Source organism: Zonotrichia albicollis, chromosome 6, assembly GCF_047830755.1.
Source record: "Zonotrichia albicollis isolate bZonAlb1 chromosome 6, bZonAlb1.hap1, whole genome shotgun sequence".
NCBI classification, from domain to species: domain Eukaryota; kingdom Metazoa; phylum Chordata; class Aves; order Passeriformes; family Passerellidae; genus Zonotrichia; species Zonotrichia albicollis.
Window position 1 is genome coordinate 39,649,941 of NC_133824.1, and position 23,496 is coordinate 39,673,436.

At 41.3% G+C, this 23,496-nt stretch overlaps 1 protein-coding gene across 13 annotated transcripts in view; it reads left to right on the forward strand.

The window, feature by feature from the left end:
* The window catches only part of BRSK2 (BR serine/threonine kinase 2), a 311,333-nt gene that overhangs the window by 229,228 nt on the left and 58,609 nt on the right, over nt 1-23,496 (forward strand). For all 13 annotated transcript variants that reach the window (XM_074543289.1, XM_074543290.1, XM_074543291.1 and 10 more), the window contains exons 5-9: nt 610-726; nt 10,976-11,009; nt 11,894-11,962; nt 14,875-15,021; nt 22,297-22,328. In XM_074543289.1, coding sequence (XP_074399390.1) covers nt 610-726; nt 10,976-11,009; nt 11,894-11,962; nt 14,875-15,021; nt 22,297-22,328 — 399 coding nt within the window. The remainder of the gene's footprint in view (nt 1-609; nt 727-10,975; nt 11,010-11,893; nt 11,963-14,874; nt 15,022-22,296; nt 22,329-23,496) is intronic.

Here is a 23,496-nt window from a genome sequence, read left to right on the forward strand (position 1 = left end):
TCAAGCTCTGATGGAAAGGAAGGAATCTTCTCTCCTTCTACTGCTGACAATCTCCGTTAAAAGCACTGCTGAGTTGAAGGGATTTTTCCATCAGAGCTAATTACCCAAAATTATTTCAAAGTCTTATGCCTGTGTAAACAACTCCTAATAGGAGATTTTTGCAGTAGCATTTACGTCAAGAAGGTTTTTACTTTTTATATCATTTGTTTGTTTCCTCTTGTTGACAGAATAAATTGATGGTGTTGCCTCCTACCTTAAGGAGCTGACATATGATAGAGTATACCAGCCCCAAATCCAGGCTGAAATTCTCCTCCTTCTATTTCCCTCAGTTTCTCCCTCATGTTGTGTTGGTTTCACTGGAAGTTGAACATGTTCCTTTCCTGTCAGGACACTGCAGGCCTTCCATTCATCAAGAGAGGGCATCTAGGGTGGTCTAGAATACTGCAAGGATTGGATCTTGGATGTGTGTGTTCCCCTGCCTGGGACAGGAAAACAAATTAAATTAATTAAAGTAAAACAGGTTGGATACTGTTCTGGATAAAAAGCAAATCATGGAGTAGGAAAGCTGTTATGGATAATTTAATTTACATTTTGACCCTTTCTTTACAGCCACAGGGACTTAAAACCAGAAAACCTACTGCTGGATGAAAAGAACAACATCCGGATAGCAGACTTCGGGATGGCATCGCTGCAGGTTGGGGACAGCTTGTTAGAAACCAGTTGTGGGTGAGTGTCTCAAAGCATATTACAAGACTGAGGGACACATTCCAGACATAGAACTTGTCTACAGAAAGGGTTTCACTAAAGATCTGCAGTCCTACACACTGCACTGGTGTTTCCCAAGCAAGTAAATTTATATGGTGCATGTAGTGTAGAAGAAAGCTGAAAGCAGTGGGATTTAGTGCTTTACAGTGCAAAGCAGGTCACTGCAGGTGTCACATACAGATATAAAAATCAAGGCTTTCAGGTTTGGCTTCATCTGCATATGCTGGTGTGTTTGCATTTACTGGCCATATAATTTTTGGAAACTGAAAGCAGCAGTTGACTGTTTTAAGAAGAGGCTTTGAAAAAATATTAGGGGGTAGAAAAATGTTATTAAATGGAATTTGCATGTCCTCTGTAGGCTGTCTGCTTGCATGCAGCTGTTCACATTCATGCTCAACACTGCTTCTGTCAGCTCCCATGCAGGAGTGACAGGGAGGAAGCAGGGTCCTTTGCAATGACAGGCAGGGCATGAATGCAGGTACAAAGAAGCTTGCCTGGAGGAATATTGCAGGGGCAGTCTAAAGACATTTCCATGCAAATTCAGTTGCCTTCAGGCACCACTGGACCATGCTCCCGATTCCCAGTGCCAAGGTGACCGTGCAGAGGCTGTGGCACTGAGCTGTAGGAAGGGCAGCAGCTGCAGCCTGACACCACTACACCAGCTTTTAGCTGTGTTAATTTGTATTAACAGCAAGCACAGAAACCAGATAGTGCCAGCAGATTTCCACTTCCTCCCATGCAGGCTGACTTCTCTTGGCCATTGGTAGTGTGATTCTGATTACTTCAGCCCAGGCCCATCCTCAGCTGGTTACAGTTCATGTTTTTTTTGGTGTCTTCTCTGGACCAAGGCAGTTCAAGGTAGTCTTGGAGCCATCGTGATTCCCTCTAAAGCCCAGCCACTGCCTCTCAGTCCTAGCTTTTGCTTTCCAAGTCATGAATAATGGACAGCAAAAGTATTTGAAGTTCATGATGTGATAGAATGCTGGTTGGTGAGTAAACAGAGACCCACTGATTCTTTCCTGTCCCTGTCAAGATCTGAGTTCTTAGCAGAACAGATGAAAAGCAAGGAGCTGTGATGCCAAGGTCAACTACAAGGCCCTGCACTTGGGTAGGGAGACACTCAGTATCATCAGTGCAGACTGAGGGATTAAAGGAGCAGTGCTGCTGAGAGGGGCTTGGGGGTGCTGTGGATGAAAGGCTGGATGTGACCCAGCAATGTGCATTTGCACCCCAGAGAACCAGACCTGTCCTGGGCTGCATCCAAAGCAGCATGGCCAGCAGGGAGAGGGAGGGGTGCTTCTGCTCTGCTGACACCTGCACTGCATCCAGATTTGGGGATCCATAGCATAAGAAGGATATGAACCTGTCCTAGTGGGCCCAGAGGAGGCCATGAAGGTGGTTGGAGGGCTGTAACATCTTCCCCGTGAGGACAGACTGATAGAGTTGGGGTTATTCAGTCTAGAGAGAAAAGGCTCCAGAAGACCTTATTGCAAATTTTCAGTACTGAAAGAGGGACTATAAAAAAGATGAGGACAGACTTTATGGCAGGACCTGTAGTGATGGGACAAGGGATAATTGTTTTAAGGTAAAAAAAGGGTCAATGTGGATTAGATACAAGGAAAAAGTTTTTTACATTGAGGGTGGTAAAACACTGAACAGACTTCCCAGAGAGATGATAGATTCCCTATCCCTGGAAACATTCATGGTCTGGTTGGATCTGGCTCTTAGAAACTTGATCTAGTTGAATATATCCCTGCTCATTGCAGGGGCATTGGATTAGTTAAGTTTTAAAGATCGCTTCCAATCCAAACCATTCTGTGATTCTGCTTACATCTGTTGCTTGCAGCTTCTTTCAGGTTTCCCCTCTAGATCAGGAAATGCAGTCCTCCCTGCAGTTGCCACAAAGCCTCCATACCCTCTAGAGAAAATTGTTCCTCTTCCTTCCATGAGGAAAAAAAAAAAACCAGGAAGTACAAAAACCAACCCAGCCTCAATTGCCTTGTAGGATTTTTCATACTCCTTGGGAACCTCTCTGTAGGGTTCCTGTTCTTGTTAGCACCGAGCTCTGTTATCCATATCTGGAGTCTCAAAGGGAGGCTTCCTTCCCATAAGCTGTGCTGGAATTCAAACCTGTATGCTTCAAGCAGATCCAGCCCCCACATTGTGGCCTTAAAATGCACTAATAAGGAAATCAATGGAACGGAAGAGATGTGCCTGTAATAAACAGAACACAGCAGCAACGCTATGATCTCCTGCCTTGCAGATGCATTTTAAGTGTGTTGCCAATCACTAGACCTCCATGTGAGCTATTACACCACTTCATTAATTCTCCTGGCATGCAGCCCAGCATGGCTGATACTGGTGTCGTGTGATCTCTTTGGTTTGGGGGGTGAAGGAAGGAAGGAATATGTAACTATGCCACACTGTTCACTGAGAAAGGTAATCCAGTTATGACTCCCTTTCCCTTGGAGCACATGCAGTAACCAGCCTCAGAGCTTTTCAAGGCAACAGTTTTACCTGCCCATGCAGTTGGTACTTTCAGCCAGCATGAAAAGGAACAAAACAGAGTGAATCATGGCTGAGATATTGAGCTTTAATGAGATGCTCCTTCATGCACCCATAAGTTAATTTCGAGAATGGCTTTTCCATACTGTGAACACTGATAATGAGATGAAACTGTAACATTTCCATTGACAGTCATGCAGGGAGTCTCCAGGTATTTCTGTCAGTCAGAGTGGGAGGCTCAGATGGGGTTGAGCTGTGTGATACAGCCAACTTTGTCAGTTCAGGGAAGCAGGGAGACTGCAGTCAAAAATTCTTTGCTATCACAAGTGAACTGCTAAGTTTAGTCCAAAGTTTGGGTAGTCTTCAGGTCACTGCAGAGTCTTGACTGGCATCATGAAGAGTAGCCTCATGTAGCCTGAGGTGTGATGTAATTGCATATCTCAGAGTCACTGTTTTCTGGGAGGTACTCCTTAGGCCTGCATGGTTTTCTGTAGCGCTGATAGCACTGACAGACTACCTGGAGGACACAATAACAGCTCTATCCAGATGTGTTTGTGTAGGAGGAGGCAAGGATGGACTTGCTGTTTCTCTGACATAATTTGTCATTGACAGACTGCACATTCGGCCTTGATTGTAATGAGTCCCCATTATAGAAGTGTATTGTGTAAATCCTGCATATGCACAGTGCAGAGGAATATGCTGTCGTTCTCTTTAGTGTTTTTAGACCCTTAAGGGGAAGAGGAGCTGTGTGTAAGCTCTGCAGGACTAATTCTGCTTATGGCAGAAATTGCTCTGCAAGTCTTACAGAGAGATGGTCCTTGAGATGCCAGAGTAACACAGTGAGTCTCTGCATTCCTTCAGAAGCAGGGAGGGTCTGTCAGCTAACAGCAGACAAGGAAGGAAGAGAAAGATGTGTTTGGCTGCTGCTTCTATTATTTTAGATTTCTTCAGCTCCTCTTCCTTTTTACCCATCCATGCAGAGACATTCCCCCCCTCTTTCTCAGTGATTCTTCCTGGCATGCTGCTTTGCAGTGTTTCAGAGCAGGAGAGGTTGTCCAATCCATCCTGGGCTGTCACTAGGCAAGAAGAGTGAGTGCCTTTTGGTTAAACCTCACGTTATCTGAGACCCAGGTGATCTGAGCTTGATTTCTGTTTCTGCTGAAGACATTCATGGTGGTCTAGGACAAGATGCATTGCCCTTCTCTGCTGCAGTTCTCCATCTTAGCAAGTCATTGATGTATCAGCAGACCTGTGGCGAGCAGATAATTCAGAGGGCAGATACATCTCCCTGTCCAAGCACCCTTTCTGATTTTAATTACATGACATGATGCTGCACATATTCTTTCCTCCTTATAATAAACATATATCTAAAACTTATGCAGTCATTGTTAGGGTTGCAAATTTAAGCTCTTCAATTTGGAAATGCCAGTATTAGTGCTTTTTACCTCATCTCATCAAGAGCTTCCATTTCCAGAACTGGATTCCTGTCTCCTTCCTGATTTGTACCACAGTCTAGCTGACTTGTCCCATTCATTTCTGCTCCATATTTGGCCCAAATCCCAGCTTGTTTTCTCTTTTTTACTAGGTTCCAGCTCTAGTTTCTGCTACCTGGTTGTGTGAGTCAGTTGCTGCCAGTCCTAGATCTACTTCATTAGTTTTGCACTCAGTTTGTTTTTAAGTTTGGCACCATGTGGTAACCCCACCCACAGCAGCTCAGTTGCAGATAAAAAAAAATACTCTGTGAAGTGTTGCCACCGCAGGTAGGATTTTGATCCTAATGCTCTCGAGAGTTTCTGCTAGTAAATGCAAATTGCAGTTTTCTAGTGAAATGGAATATTTCTATGATATAATTTCTAGAGAATGCAAATAAATATTCAGGTTTTCCCTTTGCAGGGGAGGATACCAGAAATTTTTCTCTTTTTTTTAAATATGAGAAAGCATTCACTTAAAATTAGACATAGATAGTGGAAGTGCTTCAGCCCAATCACAGCATGCATGCATATAAATACATAAAACCAGTCTGCGACAGACAAAAAGCAAGTAAATTGTTGTTAAATTGAAAGTAAGTTACAAGGAATTTAAAATGAAGATTATAAAGGGAAATACCAGACAACCTTATTAATGACCATTGGTACCAGCATCACCTACAATACATCACAAGGTATGTTAAAAGAACTTGGATTTTGCAAATCAATCCCTGAGAATTTAAGATGTGCTTTTCTTCAGCTTGGCAGTGTGGCATTTACTCAGCCTGTGCACATTAGGATATGCCCATTAAGTACGAGCTTGTACAGATTTTTTTTCAACAAATCTTTGCCTCATTTGATGATTGGATGGTGTGTTTTTGTGAGTAAACAGCTATTTAATGTTTGGATTTTCCTCATCATTTATTTTATGGATCCATTTATAACTTCTGCTCACTGCATTCAAGCCTTGCTATGAATGCTAGGTAGGATTTCATCACCGTGTCTTAGGTTTCCAAGTATTAATTATACTGTTTTCATATTATGTTTGCCACATTGGTCTGGTTATCTCCATTTTTATGAGGACACAGGATTTTGCAAAATGAAACTCAAAATTGTCAACCAGTTTTGAGTGTACACTTTGATGCTCTTGGGACCCAATACCTCAGGATACTTGGTGCTTGATAACAGTCCTTTACTGGGAGAGCACAGTGCCTACCAACTGCCCCTGCTGCTCCACATGCTTATAAATGCTGGAAATTAAACTTGGATGTGGAGCACTGTGATTCTGAAAACTGGCAAACATGCAACTCATAATTACCTGTCAACATCTCTGTTTAAAGCACCTGTTCATTTTCTTTCACTGAAGGATTCTCTAGCAGGGACAGAGAGTTTGATTCTCCCATGTGTTAATCAGCTGCATTCTTGCAAGCTTGTCCTTTTTGACACTAAAGTTCCCTAGTACTTCCCAACTTCAGTCACAAGTAGAAAAGAGGCATTAGCTACACATCCAACTGACTTACCTGCAGAGCACAGTGTAACATTTTCAACCTTTTTTTTTTTTTGCCAGTTTTTAACTTTGAGTACCTAATTTGGTAATCCTTATGCCCTTTTAATACAAGGGTCTGGTTAATTTTTAAAATTAAAACCTCTTAAAGGTTCCATGATTTAAAAATATGAACTGATAATTAATGAATTGATTTGCAGATTCCCCAAAAATGTAATTGCACCCGAGGAATAAACAGCTGTAAGATGGCTGAGGGTTAGATGCTGAGTTTTCTCATCCAAAGGTAAATGACTGAGTTGAAGCTTTAATGGCAATCCAGCACTCAGCCTTAACTACACCTACTACCTTAATTACAGCCTTCACTTTAGCCCTGAGTACCCACTGCTGCTGGAGCCTTTCGTTAGTGTCCTCCTGCCTCTCTTTGCTCTGTGATCCGCTGCTGTCGCTTTCTCTCTCGGAATGCCCATGTCCTTCTCCTGAATTCCCTTTATCTATTTTGCTACTCCTCTGATCTTCCCCTTCATCTCAGCCCTTTGCTGCCCAGCATGGGGGGAAAGCAGAGGCAGCCTTTTGCTCTAGTGAGTAACTCCTGCCTCTGAAAGCCAGCTTGGAGACAGTGATTAAGAGAGGGGAAGGAAGGACTCTAGAATTGAGCAACAGCAAAAACAGCCAGATGTGTGAGGATTTCTCTGCAGCTGTACAACATCCTATATCAAGGTAACTTCATGCCTTGAAGAATAAATATTATAATAAAATAATAATAAAAACAGAGGAAAGGAGATTTCTTGTTCCTCCCTGTCTGCAGAAACTCTGCATCTGTCTGTGAGGCCTAAAGGATGGCACTCAAAGCAGCTTTTCTTCCCCACATAGTACCATCTTAAGGCATGGGACCAAAGGACTGAGGCATGGACACTCATCTTTACTGGGACTTGGGGACCCATCAGGCAGTGTAACACATGATTTGTCTCAATGTGGAGTCAGATCACACAGCTTCTCCTGTCCTTCTTGATCAACCAACCACTTCTCTGGCAAAGCAGTTACTGTGTGTTCCCAGATAAACCATATGTGCCCAATGGATTTTTGTGTGTGCGCACACTGTGTGTGTGCAGTGCAGGTCTCTCTAACTATGTGAAAAAAACTGACAGGCACATCACATCTGCACTGAAGATATGGCCCTGGTTGTCTCAGATCTGCTGCAGCTACACAAGATCTTGATGTGCACAGGTCAAGAACTACTTTTCTAGTTTCTCAGATGAAATTAAAAAAAGATACATCAAGGATATATACATTTCTTTCTGCATGCCTGACTTAACTGTCCTGAGCTGTCCTGGATTTCACCATTCTTCCCTTGTCTTATTTCCTCTGGTTTAAATCCCATGTAAATGCTCTAAGGTCCCCTAAGATCCTTAAGATTATTGTGTCCTAGAGTCACAGCTGTGAATGACCATTCAGAGAGCCCTTCCTGCCCTAGGGAGACTAGCCTTGGAAAATCCCCATCACCCTGGAAATCAACACTGCCAACATCAGTGCTTTTTTGCAGCGGTACCCGCAGGCAGCAACTCTTTCTTGATCTTGCTGAGCGATATATTTATTTGTTATCAAGGGCAGACTGGGGCTTTTGCTGCACAGAGATGTAGCAGAATGATGAGGAGGTGGCCTAGGGGAAGAGACAGGGAATGTTGCTCTTGACACATCTATATTGAATAATTAGTGATAAGAGCCAAAGAAATATTCATGACTCTGTAGAAAGATAAATAGATTTTTGATTAAATTTGAGTTTTGTCTTAACAGCAGTTGAAGTTGCTGTGTGATTGGTAGCATGGAAATGAGGTTTTTATGGATTCTGGCTGACTGGAGGATCCCTTTTAAAGCTGTTAGCCAAGATAATGCTGCAGATATCTAGCTAGTGTGTGCTGGCAAGAATTCAGAATGGCAATGCCAGAAACCTGTGCTCTCTGGGCAGTTGCAATGCAGCTGTTGAATGATTTAATCAATCCAGCTTGTTCAAAGGATTTATTATAACATTTTCTCCACCCAGACTCTTAGACTTTTGCAGAATTTCAGTGGTGCCTTTTAAGATCTATGGCACATTCCACTGCAGCTGAGCAGACTTCAGGAAGGAAAACATTCCAAGGGCATTTGCTAGTGGGACACATAAATACCTCTGTACCTATCTTGAGTTCTTCACAACACTTACATTCTTCTTTTCAAGGATGTTAGCACTTTCAAGGTGGTTGCACTGCTCAGCACCCACAATTAAGAGTTCTGAAATCCTTGTTGAAGTCATAATATACAAATAAAAATTCAGGAACACTCTGCAAATTGAGATACTGACTCTTCCAGTGCACTTCAGTGCCATTGCTATCCAAAAAGGATTGTGCTGAAGGATATTGCTGAACTGTACAGGATGCCATGCAGGATTTGAGAAGTCTGGCTAAAGTTTCTACGTCAGCCACAGGCACTGCAGAAACCATGTAATAGCCATTTACTCTGTGTGTTCATGACTCACACAGAGGCAGCTGTACCTTGCAGAACCTAAAGTACATGTGAGAGTAAGAAATTCAAACATGATAAGTGATGGGAGCTTGACAGTTACCTAGGATGTGTCTGCACTCCTTTTACCTCCCATATATTTTTCAAGCCTAATGTGATGTACAGAACATGTTAGAACTGGCCTTTCTGTTCTGAGGTGACTAAGTTGGGCAAATATCCTTGATCTGTGCAAGTCCTGTACTCTTTTTGCTGCCATGCAGATTTTTTCCAAATTCCAGTTGCATTACTGTGTTCCCTACAGTTCCCACACTGCCCTCCTTCAGTGTTCTGTGTAAGCAGTTCAGCACTAGTGAGAGTTGTACTTGTCAGGCCTGGGCTGCAGTCCCAGTTGTGGTGCTGCTCCTTACTTGTGCTTTGTGTGTGCCTTAGGGATGGCCTGTACCCTCTACTCCACTGTTAGATATGAGAAAAAGACAACATCACTAGTCAAGCATTCTCCCAAGAATAATTTGTCTTCTAAAAGCTTGCAAAATCATGTGTTAGTCCAGTGTTGTGACTTTTTGTGTTTTAGACTTTGGGGATTTGGAAAGAATAGGTGTAGTGCAGGTCTTGGTTTGCCATAAAGAGGCAAATTCACAGGAAACAATATATTTTGGAAGTTTGGGAATTTGTACATTAAGCTATTCAGTTTCTCACTCTGGCCTCACTTTCTCTCTTGTAGTGTGAAAACTGCAGTGGCATTGCTCTTGCTTTAGTCACAAGAGTAGACTCATGGTGAGCTTCTGGTCACCTTTTTCAAACAGGCAACTGCAGCTTTTAAAAATGTTAAGTAACCTTGTCCCTGTTTCCATGGCTGTCAGTACAGAGCTACACAGAGAGCCTGGGTAGTCTGCCCTACCCACTAGACACAAGACTGTTCTTTCTGGTCTTCCAATGAGCAGCTCCATCCAGCTCTCTGAAGGAGGCTCTGGCTTTCATTAGCTGTTTTGACTCTTGAACCAAGGTTTTTAAAATGTGGTCTAAACTAAGGCACTACTGAGCAGCCAGACTGGTTAGAATACCTGTGAATAACCCATCTCTTAAATGGGCCCAGGATTGGTGTTGTATTAAATATTGGATAAAGTGGCTGAATTCCACTTTTTCTGAAATTTCTGAGGGATCAACTGCATTTCTCTCTCCTCTTGGAAGCTTTGCTGTCAAGGTAGCTGCACTCCCAAGTGTACCCTGAGTTTATTGTCATGCTCTGCCAAAAGCTGTGATACCAAATCAGGGCATTCCGTGCCCATGGGATGATATTTTGCCACGAGATAATGTAGTGTGTATGGAAATTCAATTAATGGGCTGTCTCACTGGGCATTAATATAGCATCCTAGCACAAAGCTAACCTCGCTGTGCTTCTGGTTTGCTCATTACTTTGTGAGACAGGTATTGCCCAGCCATGATTGCATTTGTCACAAGAAACACATGCACAAATGAAGACAGGCTCAGGGACTGCTGGGAGATGTCAGTATAAACAATAGCATGATTTGCACACGGATTTCAGACAGTTTGCATCCCTTTTACTTGTCAAGTTACTTTAATGAAGGCTATAAAATAAATAGCCATGGCTATGATCTTTAGGAATTAAAATTATTACCTGGCGAGTTGAAGTAATTAACTCTTCTCAGCCAGGAATCAAGCAAGAGATATATGGGTACAAGGATGTGAAAAGAATATATTAACTCACCAGGTAATAGTGCTACTGTCCATCCTTTTTTGTTTTTTTAAAGAAAAAGAAAAGGCATGCTGCAATCATGTATTGGCAGCTTTTGTGACCATTGGTGTAAATGACAGTCATCTTAGCAGAAGAGACACCAGACGTGGTTTAGGGATGCATCTGTCTTTTTTCCTGTAAAAGGCTTTGCAGTGTGGGCCCTCCTTTTAATTAGATACAAGGCCAAGTTAAATGGTGGGATTAGAGAGCTGGAATTTTATACTCACAGAATGTGCCTCATCTTCCCTTCGTTCCTTGTTTTTAAGAAATTCATAGCAGGGCCACAGAGTTGTAAATTATGCTAGTTCTTGACCATTTTCTGAGCTTGTTAGAAATATGCTGTTGTTGAGGTAAGGAAAAATGTGCTGGTTTGCACACTTGTATTCTGTATAAGCAAATCTATCATCATTCTGCTAAACAAAATGGGAATGCACATAACCATAAATACCAGGCTGTTACATGCTCATTTGACTGTATTTTGTCTTTCAGATCACCACATTATGCTTGTCCTGAAGTCATCCGGGTAAGTTGGTTAATATTAGTGTACATAAATACCTTTTTTGAAGTGTCCCTCATTACAAGTACCCAGATAGATCCTCTGTACTCGGGATCTGCCCAAGGCAGAGGGAAAGAAAAGGCCACAAGAAACCTAAATAGAGTTTTGTTTGTTTGGGTCAGGCCTGAATCAAGCCACATTGGGAAATAATGGTATGTTATTCTCACAGTGCCTTTGCCCCATGTGATCAGACAGAAGTACAGGAGCCTGGCTTAATTTGATCTTTTGACCCAAGGGACGTAGTCCCCTCAGCTTTCCTGTCTCTGATGTAGCTGTCATCTCAGTAGAAAAGCTGGGGTTGACTGTCAGTGATGTTGATTTCCACTAAACAATATTTTTCCCCCTGCTTTCCCTTTGTCCTCTGAAAATAAGTATCCAAGATTTCAGTGCCCAGGATTGCCCTCTTCCAAAGCATGTCTGTACTGTAAAGTCAAACAGGAAGCACACAGGAGAGGCTGTCCAGACAATACTATGAGTTTTCAAATAACATGGCTGGTGACACGCTCCCTGAAGAACCAAGGCAGAGAAACGCACCTGCTAGATGTCCTTAAGGCACCTGTTACTCTGTTTAAATGCCAGATCTGATAATTTGTGAGTTGTCAACCATTCCTGCCCTGCTCCCACTTCTGAGCCTTTCCTCACAGATCCCAGATAAGACTGCAAGCTGATGTTCACAAAAATTCATTTAGCCGGCTGTGTAGTGGCTTCCTCCTAGTTGGGAAGGCCAACTTGGGAAGCAGGTAACTGGACTAAATGTAGGGTTTCCCGTTCTCCCCTCTCTCATTCCTCAAGGATAATTAATTCATTTACTAGTGATCGGTCTTTTGAACCTCTGTGTCTTTACTGCACAGGGAGAAAAATATGATGGAAGGAAAGCAGACGTCTGGAGCTGCGGAGTCATTTTGTTTGCGTTGCTAGTGGTGAGTCATCTTCCTTGCACTAGCCTTTAAAAAGAAAAGAAGAATCTGAAAGTGCTGCTGTATTTAATGGCAATTCTATTGACATCATGTACAGATGGTTTTTTTTAGTCCTCTATTTTTGTATCTCTCAGTGGCATCCTTTCCTCTTATTTCTACATCAGCCCCAAAGGAAAAGCATGAGGAATATTTCACTGCTTCTTTGAAACACTGTTGCCCTGCACAGAAGAGCATAGGCAGCCATCAAAAACTTGTCTTTGTGAATGCTCTTTGTTGTTTTGTGATGTTGCACCACGTTTTTTGATGGGTAAGGATATGTAGGGTTACAACTCCAGGATACAGAGTGTGTCAAACAAGTCGTCCTTCACGGGATCAAGATGTGGCTGGGTTTGGGATGTGTTCACTTTTTTCTGCTGTATGTATATGTGTGCTTCAGCAGGTATATGCATACATTAACTGCAGTATTTTTTCAGGGAAGGACTTGAGAGCCTCATCTTTGTTTCATGAAAGCAGTGAGCTACATTTTAATTTGGTACACATGGGAATATAAAACTGAGCCAGTAGTACAAAGTTTAAATTAGTTTCCATCTGGCTCGGTAATACTTTAAGTGTTCAAAATGTGCCATCGTCTAACTTATCCTTCTTTTGATCAGAGTTTCAATTCTCTGTGGAATTTATTCTGAAATGAAGTTCTATTATAACACTCCTAAACATCCAACAAAAGGGTGTCCAGCTGAAGGCAGATAGGCTTGGCAGTTATTAGCAATTTCCATAGTATAATGTAGGAAAATATAGTTTATGTTAATGCAAGCATATATCACGTGCAGGTAAAATAGTCTATATGAATATAGGTTTTATGTGCATGTTAAGTGCTTTATATCTGTAATAGTTTATCTGATCATCTATAATTATAAAAGTAACAAGCCTGAAGTAAAATTGTGATATTTTTGTACATTTATCAGTAAACCTAATTGCTTCACTTAACTGTTTTATTTTGGAAAAAGCACTTGTACAGTGTAAAATGAGATAAATTCTGGATATTATTTTTGTTTAAATACTTTTAAATTTTAGAGGTTTTTTTGTATCAAAGGACATGCTGATTCTTTTTTAATGGTTCAAATCAGAATATCTTAAAGTAATCTCAGTATGATGCTTTAATTTCCCTTAACCAATCTTATTCCTTTTTTCTTTTTAGTCATTACAATTCACTGACATTTTTGAAATTTTAATTTTTTTATCTTGATGTTGCATTGGAAGAACTTTAACTGTCACACTAAATAGCACCTGGTCATCTCTTACTGAGAAGTTGCTTTCATAGCTGATAAAATAAAAGTATATAATGAGCTCTTAATATAACTTCTTGAAGTCGTAAGAACAGAAGAGAGAATGTGTCAAGATGGTTAGGATTTGTCGAGCAGGCTTTTCATTTTCAGGGGGTTTCTCTGTCAAGCTTGGGTGTCTGTTGCTGCATCTTCATCTGTTCCTACATACACACATGAGCCGGAAGAATTATTGAAATAAGTCCATTATTGATGGAAAGTGTAGAGCTCACCAGTTAATTATGTCAGGACAAACCCTGCGAAAACTATCAAGATATGATAGCAGATGGTAGTAATAAAAGAGATGTAGTTGTTACCTTCAGGAAATGCCACACAGTGTCCTTTCTGACTTCATCAGGGCTTAAATTGCATTAGCCAAAGTACTGAACTATCAGAATTGATTTTCCTTTAAGTCTGGAATGGATAGGAAAAATGCAGGTAACTCCGGAGGTTGGTTACAGAAGGCAGGGAGAAGCTCTGCCTTCAAGGCCACTGGAATGAACAAACACCAGTAAGCAGTGCCCAGTCGTGGCTGCCATCAGGTGGCTTCCTGAGGCCACTGTAAATGGAGCTGTTGTTCTCCCTAAACCATAGACACAGGATTGCTTATACAGATGCACTACTCACTGTAGTAAGAGCAGTGCCAGAGCTGACAACTTAAAACTTCATTATCACAGCAGCTGACAGCTTGCAGCTTCCCACAAGCCATCCTGGAAATCAAGGAAGCTCAGCACCTACTAGAATTAGGCAGTGAAAGAAGGAAGTGAGAATATCTAGGAAGGTGCAGACTTGCTATAAAAGGATATCAGCTGCAGTCAGTAGAGTTATCCTAAAGATTTCGACTTCTCTTTTTCCTTTTTGTCCTTGCAGCAAGGATAGGTCTTTTACTGCTTTTTGTGGCAAACTGATGATCTATTCAAAATGTAGTTTCGGCTAAAAAAACTTCAAGCCATTCATGTAAGTGAGCTACAGTAGGGAAGCAATAGGAACTGATGACCTGACCACAGCATGGGAACTGGATGGAGTATATTAAACAGGTGGAATGTCTGCTGCTTCCAAAGGCTAATGTTGGTTGGGGTTTCTTTCAGCTGTGTCATTTTAATGCTCTGTCAGAAAGAGCGTGTTCTTTACTGAAAGTCTCTCAAAAGCTGTTCACCTCCTTTTCAATGTCTGCAATAAATGTGTCTCAGGAAGATTAAAAATAAGGAGATGATAAACATTGCTGCTGTGAAAGTATGCCCAGGAGGAATACCAGCAGATCAAAAGCTTGAACTGAATTTAAGTGAATCCACACATCTTTGGTGAATTTGCCTGGAAAGGCAATTTCATATTTTATATTTTACTTTATACTGGTAGTCATTTTCTAATTAAAGGTCTAATAGAAAAAACAATGTCCTCAGTTTTGTCTCCTATGTTAGAGGAAATACAGCAGCACTAAGAAATTTTGTTTTTTCAATGGATAAAAAGTTTTTTCACTCATAATAATGTATTATGAGCTGACTTCCTCTTTTCCATTCTCTCACCTGCTTATCCTGGCTTTTCTCCTTTGGCCGTCTCCAGTTCTCTCCCACTGACTGCTCTGTCCCATCCCTGCAGGGTGCCCTGCCTTTCGATGATGACAACTTGCGGCAACTGCTGGAGAAGGTGAAGCGTGGAGTGTTCCACATGCCCCATTTTATCCCCCCCGACTGTCAGAACCTTTTGCGGGGGATGATTGAAGTGGATGCCTCGAAACGTCTCACGGTAAGGAGGATTCATGAGCAAGGCTTCATTTCTCGCTTTGTTGCAGGAATGGTTGAGCAGCGAAGGTAACTTGGTGATTTGGTGGCATTCCAATGTGTTTCCTCCTGAGCAAAGGAGTGGAGTTGGTGGGGTCTTTGGGAAGAATACCATCTCTTTTGAGTCTTGAGGACAGATTGCTTTTGTGTTTTTTCTGTAGCCTCATGATTCCCTTTCATATGTAACACTAAGCATTTAGGAGAAATCCCTCATAGCTTATCACAGAGCTACTGGCTCATTCACACCTTTTCGAGTCCACCTGAGTTGTCTGATTCTTCTGTCTGATACAGCAGTTTGCTGGGGGCATGATGCAAGTGTTTGAAGGTCACAGGTGTTAGTACTGGTATTTGAAGCTTTGCCATTAAACAGAGTGTGATTTTCTTACATTTCTGACGGAAGTGTTGACTTCTCACTTCAGGCCACATAAGCTGCATTGTATTCTATCCTGCATTTGCTCTGCATTATCCTTTAGCAGCCTTCAGAGCAAGTGTCTGCTAGTCTGCTCTTTCATCCTGTGCCCTGTGGTCCTGAGCACTTAGTCCCACAGTGCCGAGCTCCTGGCATTCAGCTCTGAGTCTGCATCTAGGATACATCCCATCACTACAACAGAGACCCTGCAAGAGTGAGGACTGTGAAGTGATTGTATCCTTTACTGACGCTGTGTTAATGTTTTAGGGAATTAAAAAACATTGGCAATTCAAATAATAATTTTGGAAAGTAAGATTGCCTGCTTGTCAGTGGAGGCGTGTGCCTTTATGGGTAGATTGCCCCTGTAAATCCTATTGTCAGGCCTTGGTGATGATTTTATACAGATTTACTAAGCTCACAGATTCTGAGTGGGAGTATGTATAAAGAAATGTAAATTTAAAACTCCTCCTGCTTCTTCAGTCTGCTAAAATATTTATAAATAAACTCTCAGATCACTGGTTGGCCTCTCTGCTGAGATTGGTAACAGTAGCATCAGTCTGTGCCAGCTGTGACTATGCTTTTGTGATGCAGGCACCTCTCTGCTAAGAAGTTCACTGAAATTCCCTTCACAACTCCCTGAAATAGTACCTGACATCTGGGTTTTTCTTGCATTCATTACCAGTCCAGGTCATGCTCTATTTGGTGGCATAGGGGAAAAGTTTATGTTATTTCTAGTATTTTGCAAACCCAGTAGCCATCACATTTTGCAGTACATAAATAGCACTGATTGAAAAAAAATATATTAGGCGCCTTAGAAGACCTTTTTAAAACAGATTTTTAAAGAAAGGAATAACATTTTCACAAGTATATTCACAGAAAGAACACTGCAGAGGTTAAAGCAATATCCTGAGAGATGAGACAGCTGTTCTTCATGGCCAAGAAAGTCCCAAAGTCCCTCTCAAGCTCAGCTTCCTTTCCATGATGTAAACATACCAGCTTCTCTCTTGTTTTGTTGGGATTTTTTTCTCAAAAAAGTGCCAGTGGTCTAAGTATGTTAGGGAGCAGGTCATCAAGTGCTAGATCCTTCTTCAGATTGTTCTGAATTTTTCCACAGGGCAGAAAATTATAAATAATAACCCTAAATAATTTGAGTTGTGCAATACAGCTGGTAATGTACATGCATAGGAGAGAAAGCAGTTGAGGTAATTCAAGGTCTCAGAGTGACACTCATCCCCCTTCCTTTCTTGATCAAAATTAACCTCTTACTTCCTTAGGGAGGGAAAAAAACCCAGATCAGGTAGTTATTGCCACACACTAACCATTGAATTATGAATAAGAATTTGAAATAATACATATTAAAGAGCTGAGAGCTGGGAGGAAGAAAGGTTGGCTCTTTGTTATTAGCTGCAGTCTTTTTTTCATTATATGAGGGTCTGTGGGTTTGCTGTCCCTGCTGCTGTCACACTCCTGTGCTGTTAGTGAGCTGCTTGCTTTGACTGCCAGGCAGAAGGGAGCTCTTTGTTTACTGCACAGGAGCTGGGAATATAGAGTTCATTCTGAGGAGAGAGCTGAATTCTATTTTAGCTGTGTCCTATGAAAAAGGGTGTAAACATGGGTTTATTTGGAAGCCTCTATTCCTAGAAAATATCTCACTTGAATCAATTTGGTATTTATACAAAGATGTGAGCAAAATTGCAGCTTGGGTACAATAAGCACAGATGTAGCTGTTACTGTTACTGATCGTTTGCTCAATACCTCACTAGTGAATTCAGCAGAAAAATATTGTGAAATGTAAGGTGACTAGAATTTTTTTCTTTCATTTTTCACTTCCCCTCTCTGCTTTGTTCCTCTGTTTTTGATTTGTATCTCTTTTCCTTTTCATCCAACTGCATTTCCCTCCCTGCAGTAATTGCCATTTCACAGCACACCCACATCTTCCCCAGTCCATCTGTTAAAATGATCAACAAAAACAGAACCAGCATTCACATTTAACTGTCATCATTTGCTTCAGTGTTGGAGCTTGAGAAGATTAATGGAGGGGAGGGTACTCACAATTATTGTTGCTGGCCCTTTCCAGCCTTAAGAAGCAGGCATTACCTTTCTTTGTATATGATTCATTTGTGGGAACAAGACTATTATTTCTTAGTGGAATATTGTTCACACTCACCATGTGTTAAATAGCTTCAAATATGGTTAATGGGACATCCTTGACCACTCTCATTTACTCTGCCTCTTTTACTAAACATGCTGTAAAATAAAAGACTTTGTGTTTTTCTTTGATTAAACATAAACTTTTCATTAAAAGTTGATCCTAGCTCCTGGTGATGATGTGTCTGACCACCCATATTTATGAAAGGTGAAGTCAAACAAAGAATGAGTACTAAGATGATCAGCATTTGAAAGAGCCTGTCTGAACAGTATGGCATAAAAAGAGCTTCAGTTAATGTACACAGATAATGTCTAAGAAGGGTTGTACTGGTCATCTGCATATTCATTAGAGGTAATTACTAGGGAGGGAAGGATTATTTAAGCTAAAGGAAGATACTGGCACAAAACCAAAGATATGTCAAATGGCTTTAAAGGAAAGTGGACTAGAAGCAAGAAGAATTTTAGGTATATCCATGGGGTTCTGGGACAACCTTCTAGTAGGAATAGTGTCAGGAGGGAAAAGTGAAGTAGTAATAAAGTTTGAGAAGGCTTAAGGGAGGTGTGCTCTGGGTGCCTAAAGTACTGCAGGATGAGGTTTCTTGTAGTTATGTGCTTTTCAAATGATTCAGTCTTGCTACAGCAGAGAATTACAGCTCCTGTAGTAGAAACCAGTTGTACTCTCAGCCAGTATTTTCTTCTCCAGGAAGACAAAGGGCAGAGGCACTTTTCTTTTAAGGATGGATTAGCACTATTGAAAATTTGTTTCTAGAGCAAGGTGGATCAGCGCAGATATTGCAGAATAAGCTATTCCAATAAAGCTGTTACATTGACATCTTATACTAGAGTAGAATGACTTGTTTTCTATGCTGAGTGTACACATAGGTGAAAATACCTATCCCTGAATATTACCTAAAAATTCCTTTAATTGCACCTAGTTTCAGAATCTTCACTCTGCTTTCTGTTTTGTTTTTTCTTGGATCTGATGCTAATCATGCTATGCAGAATCTAAAGAATATTAAGAAATTAAGAAGGGAAAACTCACCTGATTAATTTCTGTAGAAGGCCTTATGGCAAGGTGCCTATTCCATAATTAAAATTTTCTCACTTTACAACCTGTAGAATGGAGGCAATTCACCAGTTGATGTATTTAGGCTGCCAAGGGCCTGTTCATGCCCCGTGGACGTAGGGAGGTCATGTCAAGGTCCCTGGAGGCTGCTTTATTACAGCTGCTACTGCTGAAATGGGTAATGGTTTTACCAGTGCTGTTTGCACTGCCAGCCTGAACCCTGTGGCCAAGAAAAGCCACAGGGTTTTTGTGTCTTGACATTACACAGTAGGTTTAAAGCTCAGACTAGGGGATCTTCTGGATGAAGAAGATTCATTTGAGGTGTGGATGCACAGATGGATTTGAGGCTGGTCTCCTTCCGGACAGGGAAGTTTGAAATTTGACATGAGTTCAAGTTCAGAAGCCCTCATCTATATCCACAGACTTTAAGAAAGTTTTTCTTCAGGGCAGAACTTCTTAGCTTGGCAACTGCTCTGCTGAGATCAGTGCCGAGGATGTAGACAGCGCTGTCTTGTTTTCCATCTGCCTGTCTGTCTCCATCTGTTGTTCCCTGCCTTAGAATTCAGACGTAAGCTCTTTGTGGGAGGAGACCTCTTTTACTGTTGAGCTTGTGCAGCTCTGTATCACAGTGCGTCTCTCATCTGTGAGAGAGGCTCCTCCATGCTTCTTCAGTGTACAGCTTTAGTATTTGGAAGTATTTTTACGTAAAACCATGATAAAGGAATTCTCCCTCTCCTTCCATAACAGCATCTTAGCCTGCAGAAATCTCTCTGACTGTGCATGTGCAGTGGATCTGAGCATGTTTTGTTATTTCGGAGATGATGTCATGAGACAGTTGCCTGCAGTGACTAGGAGGCATTAGGAAGCAGCATTTTTGCAGCTTCCATAAAATGGTATTAAACTGGGCAAACTCATGTGCAAACAGTAAGAAAAACCCTCTGAGAAGGGTTGTTAAATGCCTTTGTCACTTAAACACATTTAAACATTGTGTTTAAATGAAGGCAGGAGTGAGATTAGCTCCCACTGTGTATCTCCCTCCCCTGCACTGCACAGTAGGAAGAATGCAGACTTCTCCTTGTCAAAACCAATTCCCCCCCCCCATAACCCTCCTGTCACTTCAATGCAGACAAAAAGCAGCAAAGCATTAATTAATCACCTTTAGAACGGTAGTGAAGATGTTGGCAGCAGCAAGCACACTTCTAATAACATTTCAATGCAATTACATTTGAATCAGCATAGGAAATGGGTTTGTAGAATACTTTTCATATCTGGGATATCTCAGCATATTTCACAGCAATGGTTTTGATGTGGATTGAGCGGCAGATGTGTGGGTAAACAGCAGCCATAAGAGCTGTCATATACCTTCAGATGTGTACCAAGGTGCAATGGGGCATCTCTTTCAGAAAAATGCTGTGTGTTTATTAGTTTGAAGGAGGTTGATCAGCAGGGGCGGGCAGGAGTCATTTGACATCTTCTCTGAAGGAGCCCAGAGGCTCTGTGACTAAGACATGGACTGGTGACCCTCTTTTCTTTCCCCTCTCTAGCTCAGAAACTGAAGTGCTGTTGTCTGCTTTGCCATGGTGTTTCTGCATATCACAGGCACACAGAAGCACAGTGTCCCATGGAGACAAAAAATGCAGCAGGAAAAGCAAGCATGAAAGAGACTTGGACATTGCAGAGCTGTATCATCTGCATCTTGTCTGAAATCATTAATCTCTCTAACCCTCCATGTGGTGTATGGGAAATAATGAGTAGATGTGGTTTTACCAGCACAGGAGGCGCAGTTCACCCCTTAGCAGATCCTCACACAACTATACATCTGTTAAGGAACAATTCTAAAATCCTACCCCATGGAAGCTGTACAAAACAGGCTCTCCTTATGTTCTGTGATTGAACTTCAGCTTGCACAGAACCAGAAGGAAGAGGGCTGTGTCTCCAGGCTGTTGGGGGAACTCCCAAATCATGTCTTCATCTCCCTGGGAGGTGACAGTGTGTCAGGAATACTCCACTTTGCTCTGAAGTTAGAGGGGTTAGAGGATGCCTAATGCAGGGGGCTGTGATGAAGGGGAGTTACTGTGGCAGGCTGGTGCCATGGCTGGAAGCTGTGCCAGTCTGCCTGGGCTGCTGGATCTGTGTGCTGGGGGCATTGGTGCTGCTTAGACAGATATGTGAGTGCCAGCTGCACCTCTGGTTGCAGTGTTGATGCAGTCTGGGGTTTAGAGGAGGCTGTTTGTTTCCCACACTGTTCCCTCCAGCCTCCTGTCATGCTTTCCTAAGCTGCATTCCATTCTTTCTTTGTTTTCAGGAAAAGCCCTGACTTACTTAAAAAAATGATCTCATATTTAGCCAAACTCATGTCTTACTGCTTTCCCAGACACGGAGCTGTTCCATAGCACAAAGGTCTCTGATTCCTTGGTCTCTGAGGCAAACACTTTGTATCTTTGAGATTTTGTTGTTTGTCTGTTCCTATCCTTTTCTTTTTGTTTCTTTTTCTCTCTGATTCTAATTATTGTGGAAGTGGAGTGTAATAAGAGCAGGACAGCTGTCACCATTCTTCCTGACCATTGTAATTGGTCTGTGATTTCCTCTCATATGAGTTTTCTTCCAGCTCTCTCCTATCTTTCCCCTGCAAGTTGCACAAATGTGAGCCCATATGCAGTGAGTATGCATTTTGTTCTGCACCTACAAAGGTGCTGCATAATGATGAATATAAAAAAAATTCCCACATAACAAATAATCCCTGGACATCTAAGAAAAGTTATTTTCTGCTGTGATGATTAAAACAAAACATATTTGGAAGGTTCTGCTGAATGTACGTCATATGAACCTTCTGTTCTGTCTGCTGTTAAGGGTTTCTCTTGGAAAAATCATATTGCCTTCTTCTCCTGTGCTTGTGGGAAAAGATGTCATTGTAATGTTGGTGGAATCTGCCTTCCATAGGTGGTTGTGGCTACTTTCAGCTTTAATCAGTCCTTCATTGCATAGTGAAATTCTCATGTGTAGAACAGGAAAGAGGGAAGTAAAACAAATTTGTGGTCTCATGTTCAGGTGCAGAATTAGTAAATTGCATAGAACCTTTTTCTGCTTGGTCCTTGGAGTTCAGTGATAAATGTGAAGCCAATCTAGAATGTGTCCTGTATCCAGGAAGGTCATGCCACAGATGCACAAATTATTTTGTTAATTATCTGTTTGAACCTATTTTCTTCTTTCTTCCTCTCTCTTTTTCCCCAAAACAAAACTAGAAATGCAATTCAAGTATAAAGAATCAGCTATTATGCACATACAAAAAGGAGCAGTTAGATTACAGAGGGAAGGACTTGGGTAGGGAAAAGCTTGAATTTCCAAAACAGTTACCTGTGAAGCTTTGCACTCAGCATTTGCCTGGGACTTGCTCCTGACTGATGAATTATGTCTGGAATTACAGTGCCATTTCCAGTGGGATGGGTATTTATTCCAGTAGGATGAGTAGCTCTTTATGCAGCATAAAGTTTCTGTTGTATGCATATGTCCATCTCTGAAATTTTGGATATACTTGAATAAGCCTTGAATAAGGATGACTTGTAGAGTTACCTTTTCTATTTTACAGCACTAATTTCTTGTTTTCTTTTCCTTTACAGCTAGAACATATTCAGAAACACATATGGTATATGTAAGTAACTTTTTAAAATTTTTTTTGCATACGTTCATTGTTGATTCTGGTATTCTAATGTTCTGTGAAGAAACCACTAGAAGAGTGAGACTGGAGTTTGAAAGCAGGTTTCATATATGTGAGAAAAAGAGGCAGAGAACAGAGAAACATCTTATTTTTTATTTTTCTACCCTTTGCTACTCATATAATTGCATTTATATGTACCAACCCAGGAACGTTTTTTGTACAATGGCTAACAACTGTTTAAAATAAGACATTCAGTCCAGCAACTTGCTGTGTTAAAGAGATACCTGCAGGTGATCAGCAAAAAAATACCCACCTAGCAACCATATTTAGTTTGCTATCCAAGTGCTACAGACAATCCCTTGTAATACCTTCTTGACAAGAAAGCTTTCATTTGTTCCTTCTTGGCATCTTGGCTTTTCTCTGAAGTAGAAACAAAAATGATGGTATTGATAAGTAAGCACCTGTGACCAAGAGCTTCTCTGTCTCATAATCCCACTCCTTTTTCATAGCAAGCTATGAGGCTGTTTCTGACCTTGTAACCTGTTGATGTGAGAGTACTTCTGTGACTTGATTAAAAACAGCAGTCCTGACAGTGAAACAGGAGGTCTGTGAGAAAAGTACATACTTGTCTGGTGGTTTGGGTGTAAGGAAGATTGATGGCTTTTAAAAGTGACCTTGCTCTTTGTGTAGCCTTAGTAGTATTTCAAGAAGCCTAAGTAAATAAACTTTTTCTACTATGATATTCTAATCAAATTAAGGAGAATATTTCACATAATAAACAAGGAAATTATGCTTGGACACATTTCCCAGGTGGGTGATAAGGAAAGTCCTACCTTCATAATCCTGTCATTACTCTTGAGAAGTACTCGAGGATGATGTGAACTGATATATAAACCTGTCACCATGAAAAAAACCCCCACTTTTTCTTTATTTGTTTTGTTTTCTCTAATTCTGTTTTATGGGCCATGTTCACCTCTGGATTTATATGACTTCAGTAGGACCTGAGGGGGTTTTGTTGAATAGTTAAGAAAAAAATTGGAACTACAAAAACCTTAGTTTACCTGATATAGTGGCAGCACTCTGCCCATGGCTTTTCCATGTTCTCTTCAGTTACCAGACATGGCACCTTTTTAAACCAAAGAAGTACTGGAGGTTTCCTACA